This window comes from Telopea speciosissima, chromosome 3 (genome assembly GCF_018873765.1).
Source record: "Telopea speciosissima isolate NSW1024214 ecotype Mountain lineage chromosome 3, Tspe_v1, whole genome shotgun sequence".
NCBI classification, from domain to species: domain Eukaryota; kingdom Viridiplantae; phylum Streptophyta; class Magnoliopsida; order Proteales; family Proteaceae; genus Telopea; species Telopea speciosissima.
The window spans coordinates 44,181,918-44,207,370 of record NC_057918.1 but is presented as its reverse complement, the minus strand read 5'-3'; the positions used below and the strand labels follow the sequence as shown (position 1 = coordinate 44,207,370).

The 25,453-nt window shown below is 39.3% G+C and overlaps 1 protein-coding gene across 1 annotated transcript in view; it reads right to left on the bottom strand.

Annotated features, from left to right (window-relative positions):
* LOC122655209 (secreted RxLR effector protein 161-like) overlaps positions 1 to 24,843 on the bottom strand; it is a 49,656-nt gene extending 24,813 nt beyond the window's left edge. Inside the window, exon 1 of the mRNA XM_043849422.1 lies at positions 24,311 to 24,843. Coding sequence (XP_043705357.1) covers positions 24,311 to 24,843 — 533 coding nt within the window. The remainder of the gene's footprint in view (positions 1 to 24,310) is intronic.
* Between the last annotated feature and the right edge of the window lie 610 nt (positions 24,844 to 25,453).

Genomic DNA, 25,453 nt, shown 5'->3' with positions numbered 1-25,453 from the left:
TTTGATAACTGCATGATCAGTATACATAATCACTTGTGAGCTTATCAAGTAGGGCCTGAACTTCTCTAATGCAAATGCAACAGTTAAAAATTCTTTCTCAGTGGTGGTATATTTAAGCTGTGCATCATCAAGAGTCTTACTTGCATAATAAATGACATGGGGCAATTTATTGATTCTTTGCCCAAGAATAGCCCCTATAGCAAAATCAGAGGCATCACACATAAGTTCAAATGGCACTGTCCAATTTGGAGCTTGAATAATGGGTGCTAAGGTCAATTCTCTTTTTAATTGCTCAAAACTCTTATGACACTCAAGGGAGAACTCAAAGGGGCGGTCCTTTGCCAAAAAGGAAGTTAGAGGTCTAGCTATCTGGCTAAAGTCCTTGATGAATCTTTTATAAAAACCTGCATGACCTAGAAAAGATCTAATATCCTTCACACTCTTGGGTGGTGGTAAATTGACAATAAGGTCCACCTTAGATCTGTCAACCTGAATCCCATCTTTGGACATAATGTGATAAAGAACAATGCCTTGCTTCACCATGAAGTGGCACTTCTTCCAATTCAAGACCAAGTTCTTTTCTATGCACCTTTTGAGAACTAAAGAGAGATGACGAATGCAATTAGAAAAAGTAGAGCCATGAATAGAAAAATCATCCATAAACACCTCTAAGAAGTGCTCTACCATATCAGAAAAGATACTCATCATGCACCTTTGGAAAGTAGCAGGGGCATTGCAAAGCCCAAAAGGTATACGCCGGTAAGCAAAAGTTTCATAAGGCTATGTGAATGTGGTCTTATGTTGGTCCTTTAAAGCAATAGGGATTGGGTTATAGCCTGCATATCCATCAAGAAAACAATAATATTCATGGCCAGCTAGTCTCTCTAACATTTGATCAATGAAAGGCAAGGGGAAGTGCTTCCATGTTGCCACATTCAGCTTCCTATAGTCAATGTACACTCTCCATCCCATTTGGATACGGGTTGGAATCAATTCATTATTTGCATTCTCAACTACAGTGACTCCTCCTTTCTTAGCCACTACCTGCACAAGACTCACCCATTGGCTATCAAAAATAGGATAAATTATGCCATGATCCAAGCACTTTAGGATCTCTTTCTTAATTGCCTCTTTCATCATAGGATTAGCCCCTCTTTGAGGTTCCCTAGACGGTTTGGAATTCTCCAGATGAATATGCTGTTGAACAATGGAGGGGCTAATACTTTTGAGGTCTGACATGGTCCAACCTATGGCTTTCTTATGTTCTTTTAGAAGCTTGATCAACTCTTCTTCCTGAATAGAAGTCAAATCAAAAGCAATAATTACAGGGAGAGTGTGATCATGTCCTAGGAAGGCATACTTGAGATTGGAGGGTAATGCTTTCAACTCTAATGTGGGGGGTTCAATAATGGAGGGTTTAGGAATGGAGGTAGATGTGGGTCCAAGGGGCTCCAATGGTGGTTGGATTCTCCAGACCTCAGATAAGGTGGTATTATCAACAACTTCCAATTCTTGCATACATTCCTGAAATCCCAACTCAAAATCAATCTAAAAGAAAGTATCAACATCATCGGAAAATCTTTGAAGCATATGTACCTATTCATCCATATCAGGCGGCTTGCCCAACCTAAATACATTAAAGTCCACAGAAGTATTGCTAAAAGATAGTTTCATGAGACCATTCCTGCAATTGATTAAAGCATTACTGATAGCAAGGAAAGGTCTACCCAAGATAATATGGATTTGGTCCTTGAAATTTACAATAGGTTGGGTATCTAAGATAATAAAATCCATAGGAAAGATAAATTCCCCAACCTTAAGCAGGACTTCCTCAACCATCCCCTTAGGAACTTTAATCGACCTGTCTGCAAGTTAAAGAGTAATTTTGGTGGGTTTCAGCTCTCCCAATCCCAGTTGTTTGTAGACATGAAAGGGTAACAGGTTCACACTTACACCAAGGTCCAATAAGGCATGATCTATAGTGGTGTTGCCTATAGTGCTAGAGATGGTAGAGCTTCCAGGATCCTTATGCTTGGCTGCTACTAGCTGTGCGATGAGAGAACCACTGTTAGCAGCCAAGAATGTCTTTTTGGGCACATTGGTGGTCTGCTTTTGGGTGCATAAGTCTTTGAGAACTTTATCATAAGTGAGGACCTAAGCTATAGCATCTAGTAAAGGGATATTCACCTGAACCTATTTAAAAACATCCAGTATTTTCTCCACAGAAGGAAACTTCTTGTTAACCAACCTATTTGGGAAAGAGGCAAGTGGAGTATAAACTCTCTCAGGGGTGGTCCTTTTCACTTTCTCAACAGAATCATCTTTGGTTTCTTCAACCAAATCATCTGGAATTACTTCAGGTTTGTCAGATGAACCTGGAACAGAAGGCACTAGAACTGCCTCTTCAGAAGGGGAGAATCAACAGGAGTATGAGATGGTAAAGACTAAGGAGTACTAACCTGTTGATACTCACGGCCACTCCATAAAGCATATACTGCATGAACCTGGATGGAGGGCCCTTGATGCCGTTGGCCTTGTACAACATTGAGTGGAGGAGCTTGGGTACCTTGCTGGTTTAGAGCCTGATGTCTAGGATTTGGCTCAGGTTGGCTAGGTAATCTTTTTCCCTCTCATGCATGATGGTGACAAGCTGGGTGAGCTATTTCTCCATATTGTTGTGGCTTGTCATGAGAAGGGCCATGATTTTCTCTAACTCACTTATTCTTGTTGCCTCTCCTGTATTGGTAAACCATGGGGGTTGCTGATAAGGTGCAAGGAGAGGTGGCCTAGCAGAATTTATAGGAGATCTTAAATGAGGACAAGGGGGGAAGGGGTGAGGAGACATACCTTGGTTTTGTGGTGCAAAGTTGGGCCTTTGGAGACTAAGCTGGCCTTGATTGTGAAAGTTGGATGGACCTGCCTAGTTCCATTGATTCCAGGAGAAATTGGGATGATTTCTCCATCCTGGATTATAAGTGTTGCTATATGGATTATTTTGGTAGAGAGCACTCACATTCTCGGTGTTGGAATTACCCACAAAGGTGTTGGGGCATTCCTCTAAAAGATGTTCGGGTGTATGGCACAACTGTAAATTGACACATGGTTGACCTGGTTGACTGGTATAGGCTCTTTAGGGATAATGGACTCTAACCTTTTGATGAGGCTATCCAGTTTGGCCTCTTTGGTTGGAACACCCTCGATGAGACAACCCTTAGTTGTCCTTTCAGCTTCTTGGGAGGATTCCCGCTCCCTAGTTTTTTTCAGCCAAATTGGTTAAGAATGTCCAAGCCTCATTCGCATCAGTAAAAGAGGTAAAGCCTGTAGAACACATGGATTCTAAAAGGTGCTTGGTTTGAAAGTTTATGCCCTCATAAATAATTTGGCACAGCTGCCACAAGTCAATACCATGGTGAGGGCATTCTAACAGAAGGTCTTTGAATCTTTCCATGAACCTAGAGAAGGACTCATGTGGTTTTTGCCTGAATTGGAGTATGTCACTCTTGAGTTTATTGGTCTTATGAAGAGAGAAAAATTTTCTCAAGAAGACAATGGTAAACTGAACCCATGTAGTAATGGAATTAGTTAGAGTCCATAGAGCCATTTCTTGGCATGGTCCTTCAGGGTAAAAATTATAAACCGAAGCCTAACTACATCATCAGTTAAATTTTAAACTTTAATTAGAACATAGACCTCCTCAAATTCCCTAAGGAAGAGATAGGAATCCTCATTGGCCATCCCATGGAAGTGGGGTAGCATACTAATAAAGTGGGTCTTGAGTTCATAATTGTTCCCTATAGCAACTGGCAGACTGATGCAGGAAGGTTGTGTAGTCCTGGTAGGGTAAAACCTATCCTTAAGAGTCTTGGATTGTTGGTCACCCATGGTCAAAGGTGGGGTCAAAAGTGGTGTAGAGGGTGGTATTCTAATAAGACGGTTGCTTGAATCACGGGTCCACACTGTAGCCACCGAAACAGATTTGAGGTCTCCTTTAGAAAAATTAAAGAAAAATAAAAGACTAAATTACCAAAACCAAGAGGGAGTCCAAGGTAGATGGTGCATCTGTCCCTCAAGAATCGAAACAATGGTTCCAAAGCTGTAAGGATGCCATATATGTTGACAGCAAGGGAACCCGTATAGTCTTCACGAGCCACCTACAGGCGACTCCAAGTGGATTCTGATGTAGAGTGGAGGACTACTGTATGTTTCTGTATCCAAACAAAAGCACTCACTATGTCGCTTTCTTGTTATCAAAGTTGGTCACGTCCAAAAATAAGTCACATGTCAATCCACCCAACCAAGTCAAGATGCAGCGTTATAGGTAACTTAATCCTATGAGAGACACCAAAAGAGGCTGGGTTTGGGCATATGAAGGACTTTAGATTGGGCGCACAGTCTTTGAAATAGAAGAGAAACAAGATGAGGTTTTCAACAACTTTTTTTTTTTTTTTTGAAAAAAAAGAGGAGAAAGAAAAGAAACTAAAGCACTTCGAATTACTTAAAATCAGAAAAATAAAGTGGACAATAATATCCCCAACAACTGCGTCAAAAACTTGTTTGCAAGAAATAATAACCGCAAGCGTACGGATCAATCGTAGCTACGGGTTGAGCACAAGGAGATGTATGCCACTTTATCTTACTTACTTTAAAGCAATGCAAAGTGAACCAAATTAATTAAAATGTTGAATTAAACTAACATATCCTAACTCACAAGCATCTAACAAATCGAATCGTAACACACATCCATCTAATGAAATTACGCATCTAACGAATTGAATTGACATGAATTAGATTGGCGTCCTAACACATATTCATCTAACCTATCAATACTAACGTGGATTAATGGAATAAATTGCAGCCACACACCAAAACCACATAAAAAAAAAACAAAGGAAGAATGAGACTAAGAGATTAGAGAGGTAAAACCCGAAGGTGCTTGAATCTGACTGAAATTGCTTGTTTCTCTACCACACTTGAAATGGCACTACTAAATCTGAAATTTAAATAAAAATAATTAAATTAAAATGTTTAACATAGTGCATGATAATGATAGTGAATAAAAAAAAATAAAATTGCATAAGCATGGAAGAATTAGAGAGGTAAAGAATGAGAATGACAAAAAAAAAAATGGAGAATTAAAATTCCTAATAGAATGGAGGGATTAGAAGAGATGAGAATACTAACAAAATAAAAATAATAGAAGAAGAAAGAGGTAGAGAATAAGAAGAAGAAATTAGAAACTAAGAATAAGAACCAATACTCCCTTCTACCAAAGTTGAAATTGCATGAATTAATTAGGCTTTAAATGATTGTAGTTGATGAAGCTTGAAACACTTGAATAATCCTTGCATGGCTTCCTCTTCTAAATTTCCAAGTCTTTTCACAAACTTAGGAACTTAGACTAGAAAGCTTTAAAACTAAACTAGAATTAAGAGATTACAACCATATTGAAGACATAAATTGAAATTAAAGTTTGAATTAAAATCATTACAACCATGAACTAAGCTCATGAAATCAAATTAGAACTAGAGAAATCACAAATTAGAAGGAGAAGAAGAAGAAATTTTACTAAGCAATTGAACAACTTTACAAGCCAAAGCCTTACGGTATTTATAGGGGAAGGAGGGAGAAGAGAGAAGAAGGTAGAGGGCTCCACGATTTTGGGAGCTTCTCTCCCTCTAAAAACCATGGGGTCTAGTGTGTGGTGGAGAGAATCTCCAAAATAGAGAAGAAAATAAAATATTCTCCTATCTCCCTTTCCCTTTACATCTTGCTTGATCCCCAAGGAAAATAAAAAAAAAATAGAAAGAGGGAGAGATACAAAGCTTAGCTCCCTAAACCTGCTATTTTCTAAAAAGTGGACTTTTTAATTTTATTCTTGTGCTTCCTTTTCTTTGCAGGAGTCTTCTCCAAGTAATGTAATCAAGGCGTCTTCAAAGTTTGACTTTTCAACCTTCCAAGGATAAGGGAATCTTCTCTAAAAGCAATCTATCCCTAGTTAAATCCTAAAAATACCCTGGGAGAGTTGGAGGAGAGAGAGTGATGACTAGGATTCCACTCAACAATAAACATAATACCCATCATGTCCTTTAAAAATCGTGGAGCATTGATGCTCCTAAAAAAAATGTGGAGGGCATGTGGGCCTTAAAAAATTGTGGAGGGTTGTGGGCAGTGTGGGTCCCCCATGTGGATGGTAGCTCTTCTCTCTCTTCAAGATTGGAACATCGCCAAAATGGTCATGTACTTGCAGTAGATCTCCATTATTGATTAGAAAAATACCTTCTTTGACGTCAAAAATACCCTTGGGAAGTGGCAGAATGGCTATGGGCTTGCATTACAGCTCATTTCTAGCCCATTATTCTTTCTTAGCCTGAAAAGAATTATCGACTGCATGGTGGCCTAAACAGATGCGTATTTGAATTTTGTTACGTCCATCTTGCTCAAAATTTTGCCTTTTTTACAGCCATGGAAAGAAAAATGGTGACTTTATGTATAGATTAGGAGATGTCGCTCCTGATAGCCCAGAACAGCATAAAATAGCCAAAAACCTGAAAAGCACAAGAAAGAACCAAAGTAACTCTGTCCAATGTGGTAAAATGCATGTTTTATGTCATAAGATTTCACACATAAATGTGCTCATCAGGAGCCTATTCACATTTCAAACAGGCTTTGGGCGATGCACCTATTGCATAGAGAATAGAAAAGGGCTGATTTGCTGACCAGACCTTGGGGGCTTCCACCAATGGACCATGAACAGTGTAAGGAGTAGGTAAATGACCAAAATACCCCTTCTCACATATGTCCACCATAAATTACATCTTGGGTACCCAAGTGGGCCCCACAGGGCTTGGAAACCGTACCAGAGTTGGTCCAGCTACACTGCTAACCTAGGGACTGAATTGTGAGACTGTCGGGACCATGTACTATGTACTACACTGGTAAAATACCATACTTGACCCTGAACCACATTCTCTGGATGATGCACTGGGACATGGACCCAAAGCCCAGTGCAAGACCCAGAGAATTCCAAGTGATACTATATTGATCACCGAGTCAGACCAGTGAGCCTAGACCAACACTAGGACATCCAAGAACAGTTTTGAATAATAAATAACACATTGCTGATTTAATACTTTAGGATTTGATCCCGTGCTCGAGGTGCACTGCTAGACACCGACTGAAACTGAAACAGCAACAGAACTTATGGGACCAGACCAAGGTGAGTGGAATGTCATCACGTATGTAGATGTAACATATATAGTAGGCTGAATTAAATTTTATAATATTAATACTGTGATACATATTTAATTCGAATCTTATAAATTCAATACAACATTGTATTGACTGTTGGAAAATTCTGTTTGAATATTCTATGCTGATTGTGAATGCTAGACTAGATGTCGTAGCTAGCTTGGAAATGAGGCATGTGATAGCCCGTAGAATGGGATACTATTGACACCGCCTGACTCATACGATTCCATATAGACATGGAGTTAGAGTTTCATCATCCGTGCTATGCACCTGTGCCAACAGGGGTTAAGGTGTTGGATGCCTGTGGGAGTGACCATATATATGAGAAAAGAAAAGAAAAGAAAAGAAAAGAAATGAGAATATGTGCTATATGCCTGGCTATAAGCCAGAAAAGAAAAGAAAAGAGAAAAAGGGATGGATGCCTCACAGGTTAATCACAGAGGGTTGTTCGGGTTGACCTTGGTGAACGAATGCGAGAGCTGACTAGTCCTCTCCGACAAATCAATGGGTTTATCGCGGGCAGGGGTTAAAAGCCCGCACCAGGGATACATGTATTGGGGATTATAGTAGCACTAACCTGCCTTAGTTGTGATGTTAGGTGGCTAATAAATAATTGGACTGCATTTCCATGTAGGATCCATATGATTCTGGTTGCATATGCATGCTTGATGATATGTTTCATTCACAGGCTCAAAGGGGCTCACACTCTGTTATACATGTTTTTCTATTAGATGATTGTACATGTGGATGTCACTATGGCGGGGAGGCTTATTACCCGGAGGAGAGCCATGGTGGTTATGACCATGTTGGTGTGGACCCTGACGGAGGTCATGCCGATGGTACGAGTGTTCTCGGTGACTACTAAGGACTGACCCGTGAAGGGCGTTGACGTGGATGCTGATGATGCTTTTTATCTTGGGGACTCCTTTTTGTTTTTAACAGGAGTTTATCCTCGCTTCTGTTTTTAGTTTTCTTCTTTCTTTTTGGGGCTTGAGTTACCTCACCCTGATATATATTTTCCTTTTGTTTTACCTGATGTATAAGGTATCTTTTACTGTTCTGTTTGTGGGAGTGAGAGAGGGAATGATCAGAACTACTTATGTTTATAACATCATTTCCTATACTGCTACGCTTCCTTTACCTTTTAATGTAAATATAGTTATCTGCAGCACTCTGAGTTGTACTTATTGTATTTCGATGGATGTGTGTCTGTAAATGGATTAACTGCTTCTAGATCCGTGGGATTTGACGGATTGCCGTTTTGCAATTCGGGTCACCTACCTAATCCTCCCAGGGGGTGGTTTGGGGTGTGACAATGGATAACTCGTTTGTTACCACTTCTTCATTTGGAAGAGGATATTTAGTGACGATGACCCAACATGGTAAAATATATAAGTGATGATGCAATCCGGTAGAGAACTAATTGATGAGTGCACCTGATCCTTGTTACCTTGCATTTTGTGTTCTCCATGGAAGGAAAGGACATTGGGGGATCATGTTTGTGGGTGGGTCTCGATTTGGATTATGCAGAAATAGCTTTATTGCATTTAGGATTATGAAAAAACCAAATTTCGCCTAACCTTTCATAGTGGTGCGAATGGGTTGGTATTTTATAGGAGGGTTCACACAAACATCATGGCATCTTTTCATTTCTGGAATTTTCCAATGAAGACATGGCTTTGTAGTTCTAGAATTTATACTCATAAGTCTCTACTGTGAGTTCGGATTATCATCCCGGTGGATTGTCCGCACTTGGATCCGTATCAGTTGACAAAGTTGACTGTGTCACATCTCCGTCTTTAATGATCTAGTGTTTTGTAATAAGTTTAGGCAGATATGTAGTATGTACCATCCCACTTGATCAGACACCTGACTTGGGTTGTGGGTCCGAAGTTCTAAACTCCATAGGTGAGTCCATTACCATATTGACGGTGTGAGATTTGTTGCTATTGGAATCTGAAATGTCATGCTGAGGGGAGACTTGTACACCACAGATCAAGAAATGAGCAACAGAGAGGATCGGAGTGCATTCTGAGGTGAACTCTCGGATGCTTAAGTTAAAACTCCAAGCAACAGTAGTATGAGCTGGGAATTGGAAGTGCACTAGCGTAACAGGTATTTATTGTGAGTGTGATTGATTATGTTCACCTCAGGCCTTACCTTCCTATTTATAGGAGAGGCGGTTGGTGGAGTCTGATACCTAGTTGAAGTCGAAAAAAGGAAAGTTTTCCTTGTGGGTCCTACCCTGAATGGCAGTGGAGAGTCTGATACCTAGTTGAAGTCGAAAAAAGGAAAGTTTTCCTTGTGGGTCCTACCCTGAATGGCAGTGGAGAGTCTGAGACACGAAGGATCATGATAGTTGTATCTCAGCTTTCAGCTTTGGTTCTATCACGTGTAGGCTACTCATTGGTAGACCGTTTTTATGCATATTAAGATTCAAGGGGAGGGTACCAACATGGGGAAAGGATCTCGAGTCGTCGACTCAGATGTACATGCATTGTACATAACCATGATCTCACATGTATAATTGCATCATTTAACCTTTCCAAGATGAGTCAAGCTGTACGTATACATAAAGGTTAGAGATGAGAAAAAAAAACCTATCTCATAAACACTAGTTTCTTCAGTACATCGCCATTGTACTGGCGTATTGCTTATTTTATTAAGATTCCGTTTCAATATTCATTTACACACGTATATGTCGTAACATCTCAAGTCTGCTCTCCTCTCCTTTACTCTTATTCATATTATTGATATTTTTTGTCAGTAGTTCTGCAAATGCATGTAACCACATTTTGATTTTTTTCTTATTTGTAACCTCTTCAATCTGTTCCATAATTTATTTGAGCAGCTACAACTATCTAGGTAACTAAAATGGCATATCGTGACATTTTGCCAAAGTATGAAGAGAAACTAAACAAACGATACGAAAGGGAGAAATACGTTGTGGTCGAAATAACTCGCTTCCAGTACCTATATATGTTACGATGTTTTAATGCTGATCGAAGAGGCACATAGAATGGAGAAGGAATCCATGTTGTATGTAGATGAATATTGTATTCAAGGGTCATAAACGAAAGATCCTTACATTATAAGAATTTCTGGATGACATAAGTTGAACTATATATAGGGCAATAATAAATGGATGTTCTTTATAATTTGGATAAAGGATACACTAGAAAATGGATATAAGTATGACGAATTACCTCCATATTGAAGCGAAACAGAGGATATGTGGTGGGAAATGAGATATATCTATCGGATACGCTTTATGGTCTACACAAACAAAGAATATGTGGTGGGAATTTGGATACGTGTATCTACTCCATTTCATCTTCATAATGGTCGAAGCAAATGGAGGATACATGGGGATAATTGAGATATGTGTATTCTAACAACTTCCTCTTCTTTATTATGTAAGCAAATGGTTACATCATCCATGCAATAATTTGTACACAGAGATCGTGGAATAGCTCACTCACAATATCAAGCAGGGCGAGCTGTGAGATATATTTGTCTGAAAAAATATGTTAGATGGAGAAAATACTCAAAAAAGTAAATGTAAGCAGGAGTGGCCATGGAAAGAATATATTTAAATAAAAATTCAGTATTTCTATTTATTAGTAATTTTATTAGGATTTTTATTTAAAATAAAATAAAAATATAAGTATAAGATTCCCTCTGGAACAATAGTATTTCATTGCTATAAATATGGATTATTGAAAAAACACTTAGCCATGTATTTGGATATTTCCCCTCAACTACTAACAATTCTCTTTTATCTGTGTAAATATATTTACGACAGATTGATCTGTACTAGTCGTAGTGTAATATCCCAATTTTTTAGAAAGAAACCCTAATGAGGGTATGCATCTAAGGTATGTTGATGCAAGTTGTAATACCTTGTCCCAAGAAAATTATATAATATTGAGTTTTATTGATTAACAGGCGTAAGTGGGTACGTTTTGACAGAATCTAATGCAAATTAGCCCAATATAGGAATTGTAAACTTGATTATTTTAATTATTTACTAGTATTTAGTAAAGTTAGAAAGGCCCTACAGTGAGTGTGCACCTTACGGGTGTCCTATAATAAAGAGCAAAGAATAGAAATTTAACACTTTTAGTCAAAAGTTGACTTTTACGGGAACTTTTGAGGATCTTAGGGTCGTATTTTGGGAAATCCCAAAACACGAGTAATGTAGATAATTGAGTTATCTACTTTACCATATAATATGTGAGTCAAACGGATATAGGACTAGAAAATCATGGTCAAAATACCGGCCAGAAACTGTGAAAAACCTACTGCAGGCAGCAACTGGTAGAACTTGAACCAGCCCTATTTAGTGTGTTTTTGGGCTCATTTGGTTCATTCCAAAGAGCTAGAAAACCAGAGAGAAAAGATGAAAAGAAGGTAAACTTAGGGAGAAGTGATTTCAGCGTCGATTCACCGTAAAATCAATTTACAAACAACGTAGGATCATCATTTGCGTTGAGAACATCGAAGATTTGAGATAAAGTTAAGGTTTCAAACCTTAAAAAGGGATCCAGATTCATCCACCGGTGACAGAGGAGTACCCAGTTACACTATTAAAGTGTAGTAGAGAGAGAGAGTACAGTTGTTGACAGATACACAGATAGGTGAGGGGAATCCTATTCATATCTTGCATGTTTTCCCAGTACTGATTACTTTATCATTACCCCTATGATTCTACTGTTTTATAGAAATGAAAACGGATGGTTTTATGATTAAAAGCTTAGTGTGGCATGATAAGTAATATTAAGATACATAATCGAACTGAAATTGAAGGTTGCAAATGTTTGTTCCAACAACAGGAAAAAGAGGGATAGTATAGGGTCCCTCAATGTCCATTTAGGGATAGTAGGGGTTCTATCAATGTCCTATCCATCCTGAGGTTGTTACAAGTATTGTGAACTAGAAGTGGAGGTTGGTAAAGAACAATTAAGGAGCATCAATGCTTGAGTAAAGTATAGCAAAGTGCGTAAAGGAGCACCAGTGCTCGAGTAAAGTAAAGTAAAGAATAGCAAAGGAATTCTAGTGGTTCGAGAATAGAAAACAAAGTAAAGAACAAAACAATAAGATCCCGTGACTATCAATCCTTTCCACTAGGGGTTATTGGATGAGGCACAGATAGGTCTCCCTTCCAGCATATGATGGTGATACGTAAGGGTATGCTGGAGCGTGCAACTGTGATACGTAACAGCACGAGTGAGACAAGTCTTCAGTGTGCGACAACGATACGTAATAGTACACTGGAGATATCTATCAGAGTATGACGGCAATACGTAATGGTACTACTAATAGTGAGACATAAGACTCAGATATATGAGTTACAGAGTGGCAAGTCACTATGAGACAATTGGTCAGATTTAAAAAATAAAGTAAAAGACAAGTTAAGTAAAAATAAAGTATATAGTGCATTGTTTAAATGCAATGATGTTATATGAGCAGAAATCATATTTCAATTTTATAGTTATCATAGTAGCATGTTCATAGCATGAGTACCAGTACAGCATGATTGCCAGTACAACATGATTTACCAGTATAACATGTTTGTTTTATATTCATGAACATGATATGACCTATGTTCTTTCTCACGGGGCTAGTTAGCTCAGCCCACATATGTGATTCTTTTTACAGAGCAGTGCACGTGGAGTGCAAGTGTGCAGAGTGCGTGAGGAAGACTAGGGGGAAGTATGATATATTCTCCGACTAGTTGATCAGAGAGAGAGAGAGAAACCATAGAACAGAGACACTTTTAGTTATAGATACATTTTGGTGCAAGATATAGTTTTGATTATGTCATGAGATGAAATTAATAGTATGTTACAAGGTGATGTAACAGATGATACAGTATGATGTGGCTGATGCTAGAGTTCACAGTTTATGAGATGTTTATTATGTTTTTGCTCCAATATTTTGATGTCTCTGATACATGTTTGTAGTTCCGCATATAGCAGTTCATAGATTCATCGTTATTTAACGGCGGTCCGTGAGGGCCTGCACCATATCCTTAACCCGGATTTGGGGCATTACACAAGTAATATATGATCACTCTTAAATTTAAACTGTCTATTTGGGAATTATACAAGTATGCATTCCCCATGAATCTAATTTTAGTTTATCAAGTCTATTCTTATCTTAGTTATAGTGAAAATGCTTGTTAAAAGAACAATGATCAGTATTTGCTCATAATCTTGTAGATATAGTCATAGATTTCATATTCCTATATAGTCGCTGTGCTAAAATTTGGAAATTGAACCAGTAGAGATTCTATTTTTGAATGTGTTGGGCACACCAACAGGTGTGTTGTCATTCTTGTCAACATGCTATGTCAACAATGTCAGTGAGATGGTTGTGTCGAGTATACAATACAGTGGGCAGCAACAGACAATGTTAGAGCAGTGGTAACAAAAAGTGTTAATGAGATGACTTGAGGATTGGCCAGCATGGCTGGCAGACTACAGAAGCTATAGAGATGTTGCAATCATCATGGATGGATGAGCAACTGTAGGAGGGAGTTTTCAGCTGGGTTAGAATGTAATTTTGGTAATGAGCATGACGTTCATGAGAGTTTTGAAATGTCTTCAATGGAGAATCAATTGAAGTTCAAAACTAAAAGACTCTATCCCTATAAGCCAGCTTTGCAACGGTTCAAGAATAGTACCAATCCGAGTTCAAACAAGGAAGGTATGATCTCGATTGCAATTGTCGCTCATGGTGCCCAAAATCCTATTTTTGCACAAAATGTCACTTTATGAGAGTTTTTCACTTGGAATTTGTAAAATCTAAAAAAATAAAGATTGTAGTCCTTCAAGTCCTCTTTCAACTGGCTTTGGAATCAGATCAATCGAGATTTTTATGAGGGAGATATGGCTAGAAAATTATCTGTTCCATAGAATTTCCAAAATTATTGTTCTACATTTGATGTGATTTTAAGGTAATTTCTAAGTGGATTAATGGTAGATTCTGGAGTACCTTGAAGCATAAAACATGTAGAGATTTTAATTCTCTTTCAGTTGGCATAAATCTCAAGTCATTCTGATATCGGATGAGGGAGATATGACTGTTTTACCGACGATGCGCAAAAGATTATCGAATTGGGTGGTTCAACCAAGGAAGAATTTCAAACTTAGGTTTCTTACTATTTAATGAGTCCTTAGAGCCTTAGTCCCTAACTATTCTAAGTACACAAAGAGAGAAACGTGAGGAGAGAGCCACCTCAAGGAGAGAAGTGGAGAAAACATAAGAAGGAGGGAGAGAGAGAGAGAGAGAGATTTGGGAGGTACCCTAGATTCTTCACTTCATGTTCATTTAATGACTTCAAACCTTCTTGTAGAGATTTTGTGAAGTGCCTTCAAGAAATATCACAAGAGTTTGTGAAGAATAGGAAAGGAAGAGAAAGAGGAGAGCATTAGTGGTTGGAGATTTCCAGTCTACATCATCTCCGGAGGTTATCCAACGACATAGGTAACAAGTTAAAAAAATCCTTGTTATTATATTTCATAAAAGGTTAGATGTTTGTGAAAATGATTATGTGAATATCAGTGATGTATTGGAGTGGGACTTGTATTTATTCGAGCTTGTAAATTAGGACATTCTTATAATCCCATTGGCATTTGTATCTGGGTGTCCAGTGGGCGCTGGACAAAGAAGGCTTGTAGCTCCTTGACAATTGTTGTTATCTATAGGTCGGCATTGTAACACCTTTACAGTTATTGTTTTTTTTCGCGAAAACACACCTTCACGTTACATCTAGTGTTATATGGTTGTGTGGATGCAAGAATATATTGGAGTGCCTTTTCAATAGGATGAATGTGCACACTAGGTAGACCTTGCCATAAGGCTGTGTGTGTGCTTGTGGTTGAGAGGCAATGTGTTTCACAGGATTGTGTGTATGAATAAGTTTATGTGGTTGTGTGGTTGAATAACTGTGACGCCAGGGAGCAAGTTGAGATTGAAATTTTAGAAGACATTGATTCACCCCCTCTCAGTGTCGCTTTGGGACCACTAGTATGGTTCAGTGTGAATCAAGTCCATGGGCCAAACCAATTATTTTTCAATTGTAAATGGTTAATGGATATATTTAAACCAAGTGTAGTTGTTAAGTCACCAAAATTGGGTTACTAAATAAGCTATAGTAAGATATAAATTCAGTAGCTCTTGGGTTTAGACCAACAGGTTTGGTCATGGAGTTGGGCAAAAGTTTAGTTGAGCTATTGTCCAGCTCATGAGCACTTTGGATAGAAATAGTATCTTAGCCAGCAAGACTTATATGAAGTTTCTGCCACTTATTTAGATAATGAATTCGGTCAGTAGTAGAGGCGTTGTTTCAGCAACATCAGATGGTTATTTCCGCCAGTAGTTAGTCGATGACTTATTAAAAAATTTAAGGAGTTTTGGATGAAGATTCAACGGTAAAATAAGGAAAGATCGATCAGCTGAGTTAAGTAATGCAATAGAAAATCTATTTATGTTATTTACTTTCAAATCTTACCTGATTCTAAAGAAATATAGGTAACTGAAATTAGAAGTTACTTCTATATGGTCTGATCGTCCCAAGTCTGAATGGATTAGGTGTCTTAAAAGACACGTTCTAAAAATATATGGGACTTTCTCCGTACCCATAAACATTCCTTAGAATTAAGTTTTATTCTAACTAATTTTGATTCTTAAAATCAACTCAAAGGTACAGAATTCTCTAGATACGGGAAATCACTTATTTTTTATATTTACGTGGTTGAGAGAGAAAATAGAAGAAAGATGAGTGCCCAAGTGAGAGGAAGAAGGAGAGAAAATAGGAGAAAAGAGAAAGAGACACCAACTTGAGAGAGAGGGAAAAAGAAAATAATAAGAGAGGAACCTTATTTGTGTACTATATTTTTCTTGAGTTCTCTAACGATGGATTAGAGGGTGAAGAAGCAATACATAGTTGTTGTCCTAAGCTCGAACATGAGATAGGGTTTAAGAGGATTTATCAACCTATTGTGCTAATGTGTGAAGTTCATAGTTCGAAGATCAACCTCTTCAAATTTGATTTGGAACGAGTCCAAATATGTTTGCAAGTTATATCAGTAAATCAAATTCGGTTTCTAATATTTGTGATGGCTTTGTATGACCAATGTGTTGGCTGATGTGGCATATAATTGCCACATTGGCATAATTAATCTTCATCTTAATGTTTTCATTAAGCAAGGTGAAGTCATGTAAACTTCCACTTAATATTTTCATTAAGTAAACAATGAAATTATGTAAACTTCCACTTACTAATTGCTTTAATTAGTCTAGTAATGAAGTCATTTAACTACATCCTCATCCATAATGGGAGGAGTTGGAGGTGTTACATATGAGGTAAACTCTTAAGTCCCTCTTTCTATTTAAACACTTGTCTCGTTCCATTGAGAAGGCAAGACTTGAGAGAAAAATAAAGAAAGAGATAGACTTTAAAGAGTGGGAGACTCCAAGAGGCTTAGAGCATTCCCAACATCTAGTCATGACAGGTTATTACGGTCCAAGAGGAGGTAGACCATAATATTTATTTTTCGCATCTAGTACGGTCCCTAGGATTATCCTCCGACCTACATTTGGTATCAGAGCAGTTTTTTTTTGCCTCTAGATTTGGGTTTTGATTGGAATAGATAATTGATGGAATTGAATAATTTCAAGGTCCATTGAAGGTTTAATTCATTTTTTATTTTTTTTTTCTTTTCTTGGTTATTTTTGGGTTTGGTCAAAATCGGCATCAGTCTTATAATCGACAGAGACATTAGGTCTTTGTTGGATCGATCATGGGAGAAAGAAGAAAGATGAATCTTTTGTCACACCCCAAACCACCCCCTAGGAGGATTGGGTAGGTGACCCGAATTGCATAACAGCAATCCGCCAAATCCCACGGATCTAGAAGCACTGCTTACGATCATGGAACCACAACCATCTCTTTACCATAGGCAAGATCAGAGTGCAGCAGATAAACTACAGTTCAATAATAAAAGGAAGCATAGCGATACGGGGAAACAGTGATAATATATACATATAAAAATTTTACATTTCCCATCAACCCACACACAAAGAAAACAAGGAAGCAAAGCTGATAAATGCAGTACTACATACAAAGACATGTACAGAGCGAGCATACTCAACCCCAAAAAGGAAAAAAGAAAAATAAACTACAACAACCAAGTCAGAACGGGGATAACTCCAAATAACCCAAAAGGAGTCCCCAAGTCAAAAAGCTGTCACAAACACACTTCAATGGTCTTCATCAACAACCACTGAAAATGTGCGCAGGATCGGTATGACCTCCGTCGGGGTCCACACCAATATCATCGTAACAACCAAAAGTCTCCTCCTCGAAATGACCCACCATGCCACAGCGTCATCCACCTGCAAAATCATCTAAGAAAAACATTGCATAATAGAGTGTGAGCCCCACTGAGCTCATGAGCAAATAACATCAATCATGCATGCACATACAATCACAATTCACAATTCATATGGTCCTACATGATATGCAAGTCCAGTTTAATTATTAGCCACCTAGCAATACAACTAAGTCGGGTCTGTGCTACTACAATCCCCAATACATGTATCCCTAGTGCGGGCTTCTAACCCCTTCCCGCGATACACCCATTGAGTTGTCGGAGAGGACCAGTCAGCTCCCGCATTCATTCACCAAGGTCAGCCCAACCAACCCTCTGTGATTAACCCTTGGGACAATCCATTTCTTTCTTTTCTTTTCTTTTGTGGCTTAAAGCCCATGTGCACCATTCTGGTGTTCTATACATTCATGCACCATTCCGGTGTTCTATTTATTTCTTTTTCTCTTTTCTCTTTTTCTGATAGTCGCCCCCACAAGCATCCAACACCTTAACCCCTGTTGGCAAGGGTGCGTAGCACGGGTGATGAAGCTCTAGCCCCATGTCTATATGGCATCGTATGAGTCAGGTGGTGTCAACCGCATCCCATACTACGGGCTACCACGGGTCTCATTTCCAAGCCGACTACGGCATCTAGTCTAACATTCACAATCATCATAGAAGAATTCACAGTGTTGATCATCAGACAGTCATTATGCAATGATTTGGGTAGTTTGAACAAAAGTAAATAACACAGCATTTATATTCAATTCTTATTAGCCGGCATCAGATCATAATTACATTTACACATATGATAGAATTATTCACTCACCTGCACTTGGCTCTAGGTATTCAGTCACAATCTCAATTCCAGCAGTTGTCTGGTCGTTGACCTCGAGCACGGAATCAGGTCCTAAATGTAAATCAAAAGTTGTTATGTTAAGTTATCAATCTGTCACTGGAAGTCCTAGGGTTACCCTAAACTTACTGGGTTGACCCAGGGTTTAGTTGGTTACACTTGGAATCACTAGGCCTTGCACTGGGCCTTAGGCTCTTATCCCGGTGCCTCAACCAGTGTTAGTGGCACAAAGGGTAAAATAGTCATTTCAATGGTTCTACCTAACCCTAGGTCAGAATATGCTTACAGTGCTGTCCACAGCTTGTCTGTGCTGTAGGACCTAGCACAGCAGGGCTTCCTTTACCTGCGGGGCCCACTAGGGTTCCAAAACATTTCCATATAAGGACAGATGTGAGGAAGGGCTTTTTGGTAATTTTCCAGCCTTCCCATAATGTCCAGGGGTCAAAGGGTGAGATCCCCCAAGTCTGTCCATCAATCCAGCCAATTTCCCTTCACTAGGCGTTGGCTCTGGGCGATGTCTGCATCGACCAAAGGCTGCAAATCGATGTTGGGCTGAGTTCCCAAGGCTGGGCTTTTCAGGCTAGGCTTATACTTGATCCTCTGCATGTTTGGGGGATCAGGTAGCCCCTGAGAAGGCCTACCCAATGGTCCAATTGGATCATCCATCAGATCCACCATCAGGCTGCCAAAGCTACCCAAGCAGTCTAGATGAATAGTGTCATAGGGTTTTGGCCAGGCTTGGGAGCTGGTTTCAGCCACATGCAGGGCTGGAAATGCATGAATAATAAGGGTTCAAGGCTGCAATCACCTAGGGTTTGGTCTCTGCAGCCCTTGCTTGTACCCAGGGTTCCAAATCACAGATCAATAGGGCCATCTGGCAGTGTAGGTGGGCACAGCCAAGTTTCGGCCATAAGAACAGCATAACTAAATGCTCAAATTACATAAAAATTCCAGATCTTCCATGCACAAGGTCTGCATGGTAGATTTGGACCATTACTGGGCAAGCCCTAGCAATTCTGGGCTGCCCAGGGAGCATAAACACAGTGAAAGCAAGGAAGGGATAGGGAACAACAGCATATAAGGGTGTTTTATACTTGAAATACCCTGAGAGAGGGCTCGGATGCAGGAGGGATGGGGGTGGCAGCAGTCCTTCTTCTTCCTTCCTTCTTCCTTCTTCTCCTTCTTTTTCTTTCTTTCTTCTTTCTCTCCTTTCTCTCCTACGGATTCTCCTAGAGCTGAAATCTCTAAATGAGTCCTAAGCCTCCCCTATTTATAGACCAAGACCAACTAAGGTCTGTTTGGTCACTAAGTCCCTTTTTAAAAATTAGTTTTTGAACTGATTCTGGGCTCACTGGTGGGGTCCACAGTGAACTGAGGTCATGAGGTGGTCCCTCAGACTCCCCTCTATCAGTGGAGGGTGCCCATGTTCATATTGGGTGGTCTCCATAAATAAAATCCATTAAACTATTCAAAATCAGTCACTGGGCGGTGTCTCTCGGCCTTGCTGCATCGCCCAGTGCCATCGCCCAGAGAATTCTAGCAAGCTGAAATTCAATGGGGCTTGCACAGGGTTTGACCCCAAGTCAGGGTATTGTCCCCAGATGCCTAATAGGAGATTTAACACACTTTTCAAGTAGGTGGGTCCCATTGTTTGGGGAGGAGAGAGATTACCTGGGATCCAAGTCATACATCAGGCTGTGAGATGCACAGTTGTAAGGGTCTGCTATCCATCTTCTGACAGGTATATAGGGAAACCTGTTCAAGGTATTCTCATTGATCTCATTAAGTGGTAATGAAATATTACCCCAACTCGGTTGAGTTGAGATCTCAGTTGAACCTAGATCTGGTCCAAACCAACCTTTATAATGTACATATCTCGACCGAGACAGTCAAGATCTCGCAGGAGCTCAACTGTCTCAGTGAACTCCACAGAGAAGTGTGCTTGTGAGCTGATTTTTGAGGATTTTCGACAGTGGTATCTAGGCTGTGTGGTAGACTACACCCATTTCTTCAGCAACACTATGGCATGGGAATCCTACGTGGCATATTCTGAGCCTTACTAGCGTCGGAAACATGACTTGGAAGGATAGAGGTATATCATATATGTTAAGATTGATGTAAAATACCCTACTTTACATTTCTAATGCTTATTTAAGTTGTTTTACATTAATTGAATGCTTTGATTGCTTTCTATTACTAAATTATGTGTAGAGTAGGGTATTTTAGTACGTTGTCGCCTACCAACCTAGGGTCCGAAGTGAAACTCCTATTTGGATTTTGTTTTTGCAAAATCTGATAGTGTCATTGTGTTTAAATGGCCTAAAATAGGCTGAGTACCAAATTTCAGGCCCAAACTAGGTCTAAAACCCACCGAAACTAGCCTTAGAGTTCAAAAAACAAAAAAATTACACCAACTCGAATTTTGGCTGGGCTGGGCAAAACCAGTACCGAAACCGAGTTCTTGACCCTTGATTAGGAGTCATTTTATGGATCAGTCTAAAAATTTCAAAAGGTCTTTATATTCTTAATACACTCCCATCAGTTAAGCATGATTGGATGATAGGAAAGTTTTTTGAAGAGTTTTTGAGCTGTTGAGCTTTGCAAACGTGGGTGAAGTCTCTTGTTCCGGCCTACTATTTTCTTCTTCTTCTGTTCGTTTTGTTCTAGTTCTGAATTATTCTGCAAATCAGGTGCTATCTCTTCTCTTCCACTATTTTGCTTCTCCTCCTCATTACTACTTATTCTATTATGTTACACCACCGTTTTAGATCAATTTTTAGATTCCACTCTTCAATATCTCTCTAGCCACTGGTTTGTTTTACTTCAAATTTCACATACTAGTTTCTAATCTTGTTCTTTCTAAAATTATGGTAGAGATTCTTAAAGAATACTAGTCAATATTTCTGTTCTAATTGTACTATTAGTTTTCCTAGTAGCACTAGGACCTCTCTGCAGATCACTATCCTGTTATCAGAATTCTACAGGTCTATTCCACAAGCAAAACAGACCCATCGACTGAAATTTTAGACCAGTCTGACTTGCCTATCTGAAGCTACAGAAATTTCATTAATTCTAGTTTTGCTCTCTACCTTGCGATCATGCTGTTCTAGTTTCTCACTATTTTTCTGGCTTGATAAATCAAATTATTTTGTTCTTATAACCAAATCCCAGTTCCTCTATCTTTATGGATAAGCAACAGATAGATGGTGATCGACTTGGTGGAAGAGTTACAAAACTACTTGGCGGAAAGTACGAATCGGCTGCAAGAGGGAAAAAGGAAAATTGAAGCAAAACATGCTAAATGAAAAGAGGAAATCAAAAAAGACCTTGTTGCCTATGATAATGACTCTCCATCAATTCCAAAGAATTTACGAGATTCAAGTTGAATAAGTAAACAATGCTCCTATAGAGATTGATGAGATTCAAGAAAAGATTTCAAGAATCTGAAGAGACTGCAGCTGTTGAATTTATTCTTCCTCCAAAAACTGTGGAGCTGAGATCACCAACTATTGCTAATTTTTATGAAAATCGCAGGATCGCCATCAAGTCAAAGCAAGTGTTTGACGGTGCTGATCAAGTGGTTCTGGTATTAAGATACTACAAAAACTCAAGGACGCGTTTTTCTCAACATCAGGGGAATTGATGCAGTCAAGACTGCCCAATTGGGCTTAGGTACACCAGATTTTGGGCCATGAATAAATTCTATGGATTTATGGACTTTTGTTTATAGGTGATCTGTTGTATCGGATCTTAATTATAAGCCTATGAATTGGGGGAAAGCCAGAACGCGAGAGTAGTATGTAAGCGTTTGAATTAGATTACGTTACTAAATAACTTTTAAGAGTTAGGTTTTGGGTCTATTAAGTCACGTCAGTATAAGAGGATGATTAGGAGTCCGTTTATGAGTCAGTTTAGAAAATTCAAAAGTTCTTTATATATGCAATACACCCCCATCATGAATTGAATAATAGAATTGAAGTTTTTTCAAGAGTATACAAACATAATTTGAATAATAGTTCTGAATTATACTGCAAATCAGGTGCTATCTATTTTCTTCTACTATTCTTCTTCTCCTCCTTCATTATTACTTATTCTAATCTGTGGTACCCCTGTTCAAGATCAATTTTCGGATTACACTATTCAATATCTCTATAGTAACTGGCTTGTTTTACTTCAAATTTCACATAATAGTTTCTAATCTAGTTCTCTCTGAAATTCTAGTTCTGATTCTTAAAGAATACTGGTCAATATTGCTATTCTAGTTCTACCATTAGTTTTCCTACTAGCACTATGACTTCTTAGCAGATCGCCATTCTGCTATCAGAATTCTGTAAAATTTTGCAGTTCTATTCCACCAGCAGAACAAAACCATCGACTAATATTTTAGACCAGTCCGACTTGCCTATCTGAAGCTACAGTTTTTCTCTCAATTCTAGTTCTATTTTCTCTATCCTGCGATCCTAATGTTCTAGTTTGTCGCTGGATTTCACTGTCTCAGAATTAGATCACATTATCCCTTCTAGGTCTCGTACTTATTGGTTCCAAATATTTTCCTAGTTTTGGAGGCTTTAGCAATGCCTCTCTTGAGGGAAGCAGATCTGCATTGATTGGTTTCCTCTTCTTTTCCTACTAGGTTGCTCTGGCTGCGCTACAGTTGCTGTTTCAATTGGTGGTTACACAATTGCATTGGCTACCACATCTTCCTTGGATTTGTTCAGCTCAACCAAGGAGTTGACTTTCTCATCTAATGCAAGCATCTTCTTAATGATTTCATCAAATAAAGCTAAATTTCTGGCTTGAATATCATGAATCATGTTGAAGATTTCCTACCCTCTGGAAGGTTGGTGGACTCTGAGACAAATTGATACGGACCTGCAGATTAGAGCCATGAGATTCAATTCAGAGGAATCCAAACTCTCCGCTGGACTCTGAGGAGCCCAAACTCTCTGTTCTCTCCTACTCAAAGAAGATGAGACAAACTCAAATTCTTCTCCCCTTTCCTTGATTCAATTGTCTTCTTCAACACAAAAAGAGACCCATCCAATGTGGATACCTTACATAAGTATTAAGAAATTAAAATCCAGCCCACATGGTAACTCCCATATGTGCTCTTTGGATAACTACTATGTTACATAGCTAAATACATAGATAACATGTACTTAAAGTCTCCAAATCAAAAGGTTAAGATTCGTATAAAAACCAAAGAATATTGTAAGGGAGAAAGAACGCTACATGGGCGTGTGCAGTGCACTGCCCCTGTGCCCAGACACAGGGGTGCGCAAAATGATCGCTGCATCCCAAGGATTTTCCACCTTTCCATGGGGGTGTGGTGGTAATTTTGGGCACCACTGTGTCTGGGCGAGGGTCAGCACACCGCACGCACCCAGGAAGCATTCTCTTTCCCAAATTATAATTATACGAAAGAACTCAGTTTCAGTTTAGTTGTCATATTCTCAATTTCCTATTTATTTATAGAATATGAATGATATTGATGATTTGGGAAAATAAGACTTGTGTCATATGAGACACAGTTGATCTTTATTTATAATGAGTGGAACATCTAAAAAGGTTACAGGACAGAAATACCCATATGGACAATTCTACCCTTTAAACCCCAATTACAACACTCCCCCTCAAGTTGGAGATAGAGGACAAAAAAGTTTACTACTTAACCCATTTGTAAACACATCAGCCAACTGTTCTTCAGATTTTACAAAGGGAGTACAAATTAGCCCCCCTTCTAACTTCTCTTTGATAAAGTGCCTGTCGATCCACATGCTTTGTGCAATCATGCTGAACAGGGTAATGGGCAATGCTAATGGCTGACTTGTTGTCACAATATAACATCATAGGCAAAGGTACATCGATAGCCAAATCCTGTAATAGGCCTTTAATCCACATCAGCTCGCAGATGCCATGAGACATGGCACGAAATTCGGCTTCAGCACTTGATCGGGCAACCACAGTCTGCTTCTTGCTGCGCCATGTGACCAAGTTACCTCCAACCAATGTACAATAACCAGATGTAGAGCATCTGTCGTCAGGAGAACTGGCCAATTGTGAATCGATAAAGGCCTCAATTCGAAGATGAGAATGAGGCGAGAAAAGGACTCCTTTACCTGGAGCTGCCTTCAAGTATCGGAGTATCCGAATAACGGCTTCCCAATGAGAGGAGTATGGGTCATGCATAAACTGGCTGACCATGGTAACAGCAAAGGTGATATCAGGTCGTGTGTGGGATAAATAGATCAATTTTCCCACCAGACGTTGGTATTGTCCTTTGTCCACAGGTTCACCTGTTTGACTAGATAAACAAACATTTGCTTCAACTGGTGTATCAGCTGGTCTACATCCCAACATGCCAGTCTCAGTTAGAATATCCAAAACGTATTTTCGCTAAAAGAGAAATACGCCCTTGGTAGAGTGAGCCACTTCAATGCCTAGGAAGTATCGCAACTGTCCCAGGTCTTTGATCTCAAATTCTCCACCAAGATACGCCTTGAGGCGTGTTATTTCCTCAGTGTCATCAACAGTTACCACTATGTCATCGACATAGATAACAAAACTGCGATCTTTGACCCAATGTGCTTAATAAAGAGAGTATGGTCAACGTTGCTCTGGGAGTAGCCAAATGAGATCATAGCACTATGAAATCTGCCGAACCAGGCCCGAGGGGACTGTTTTAGTCCATATAAAGCATGCTTGAGTTTGCACACTGTTGCGTCAAGAAATCGTCGAGCGGTCCTGCGAGTGCCGTCACCTGCAAAAGGACCAGGGGGTCACCAGAGAGAACCGGTGTGGTTCCAGCCTAGGGCTCTCTGATGCCAAAGTGAGATCTCCTGAGCAAACAGATGAATAGAGATTATTCAAGATGGGTTGAGGGTGTGAGATACCTCCTCTTTTATAGCGGTGCATGGCGGAGTGGAGAGTCCCTAGTTGATGTGGAGTCTTCTTCGTAGATGGAAGAGTG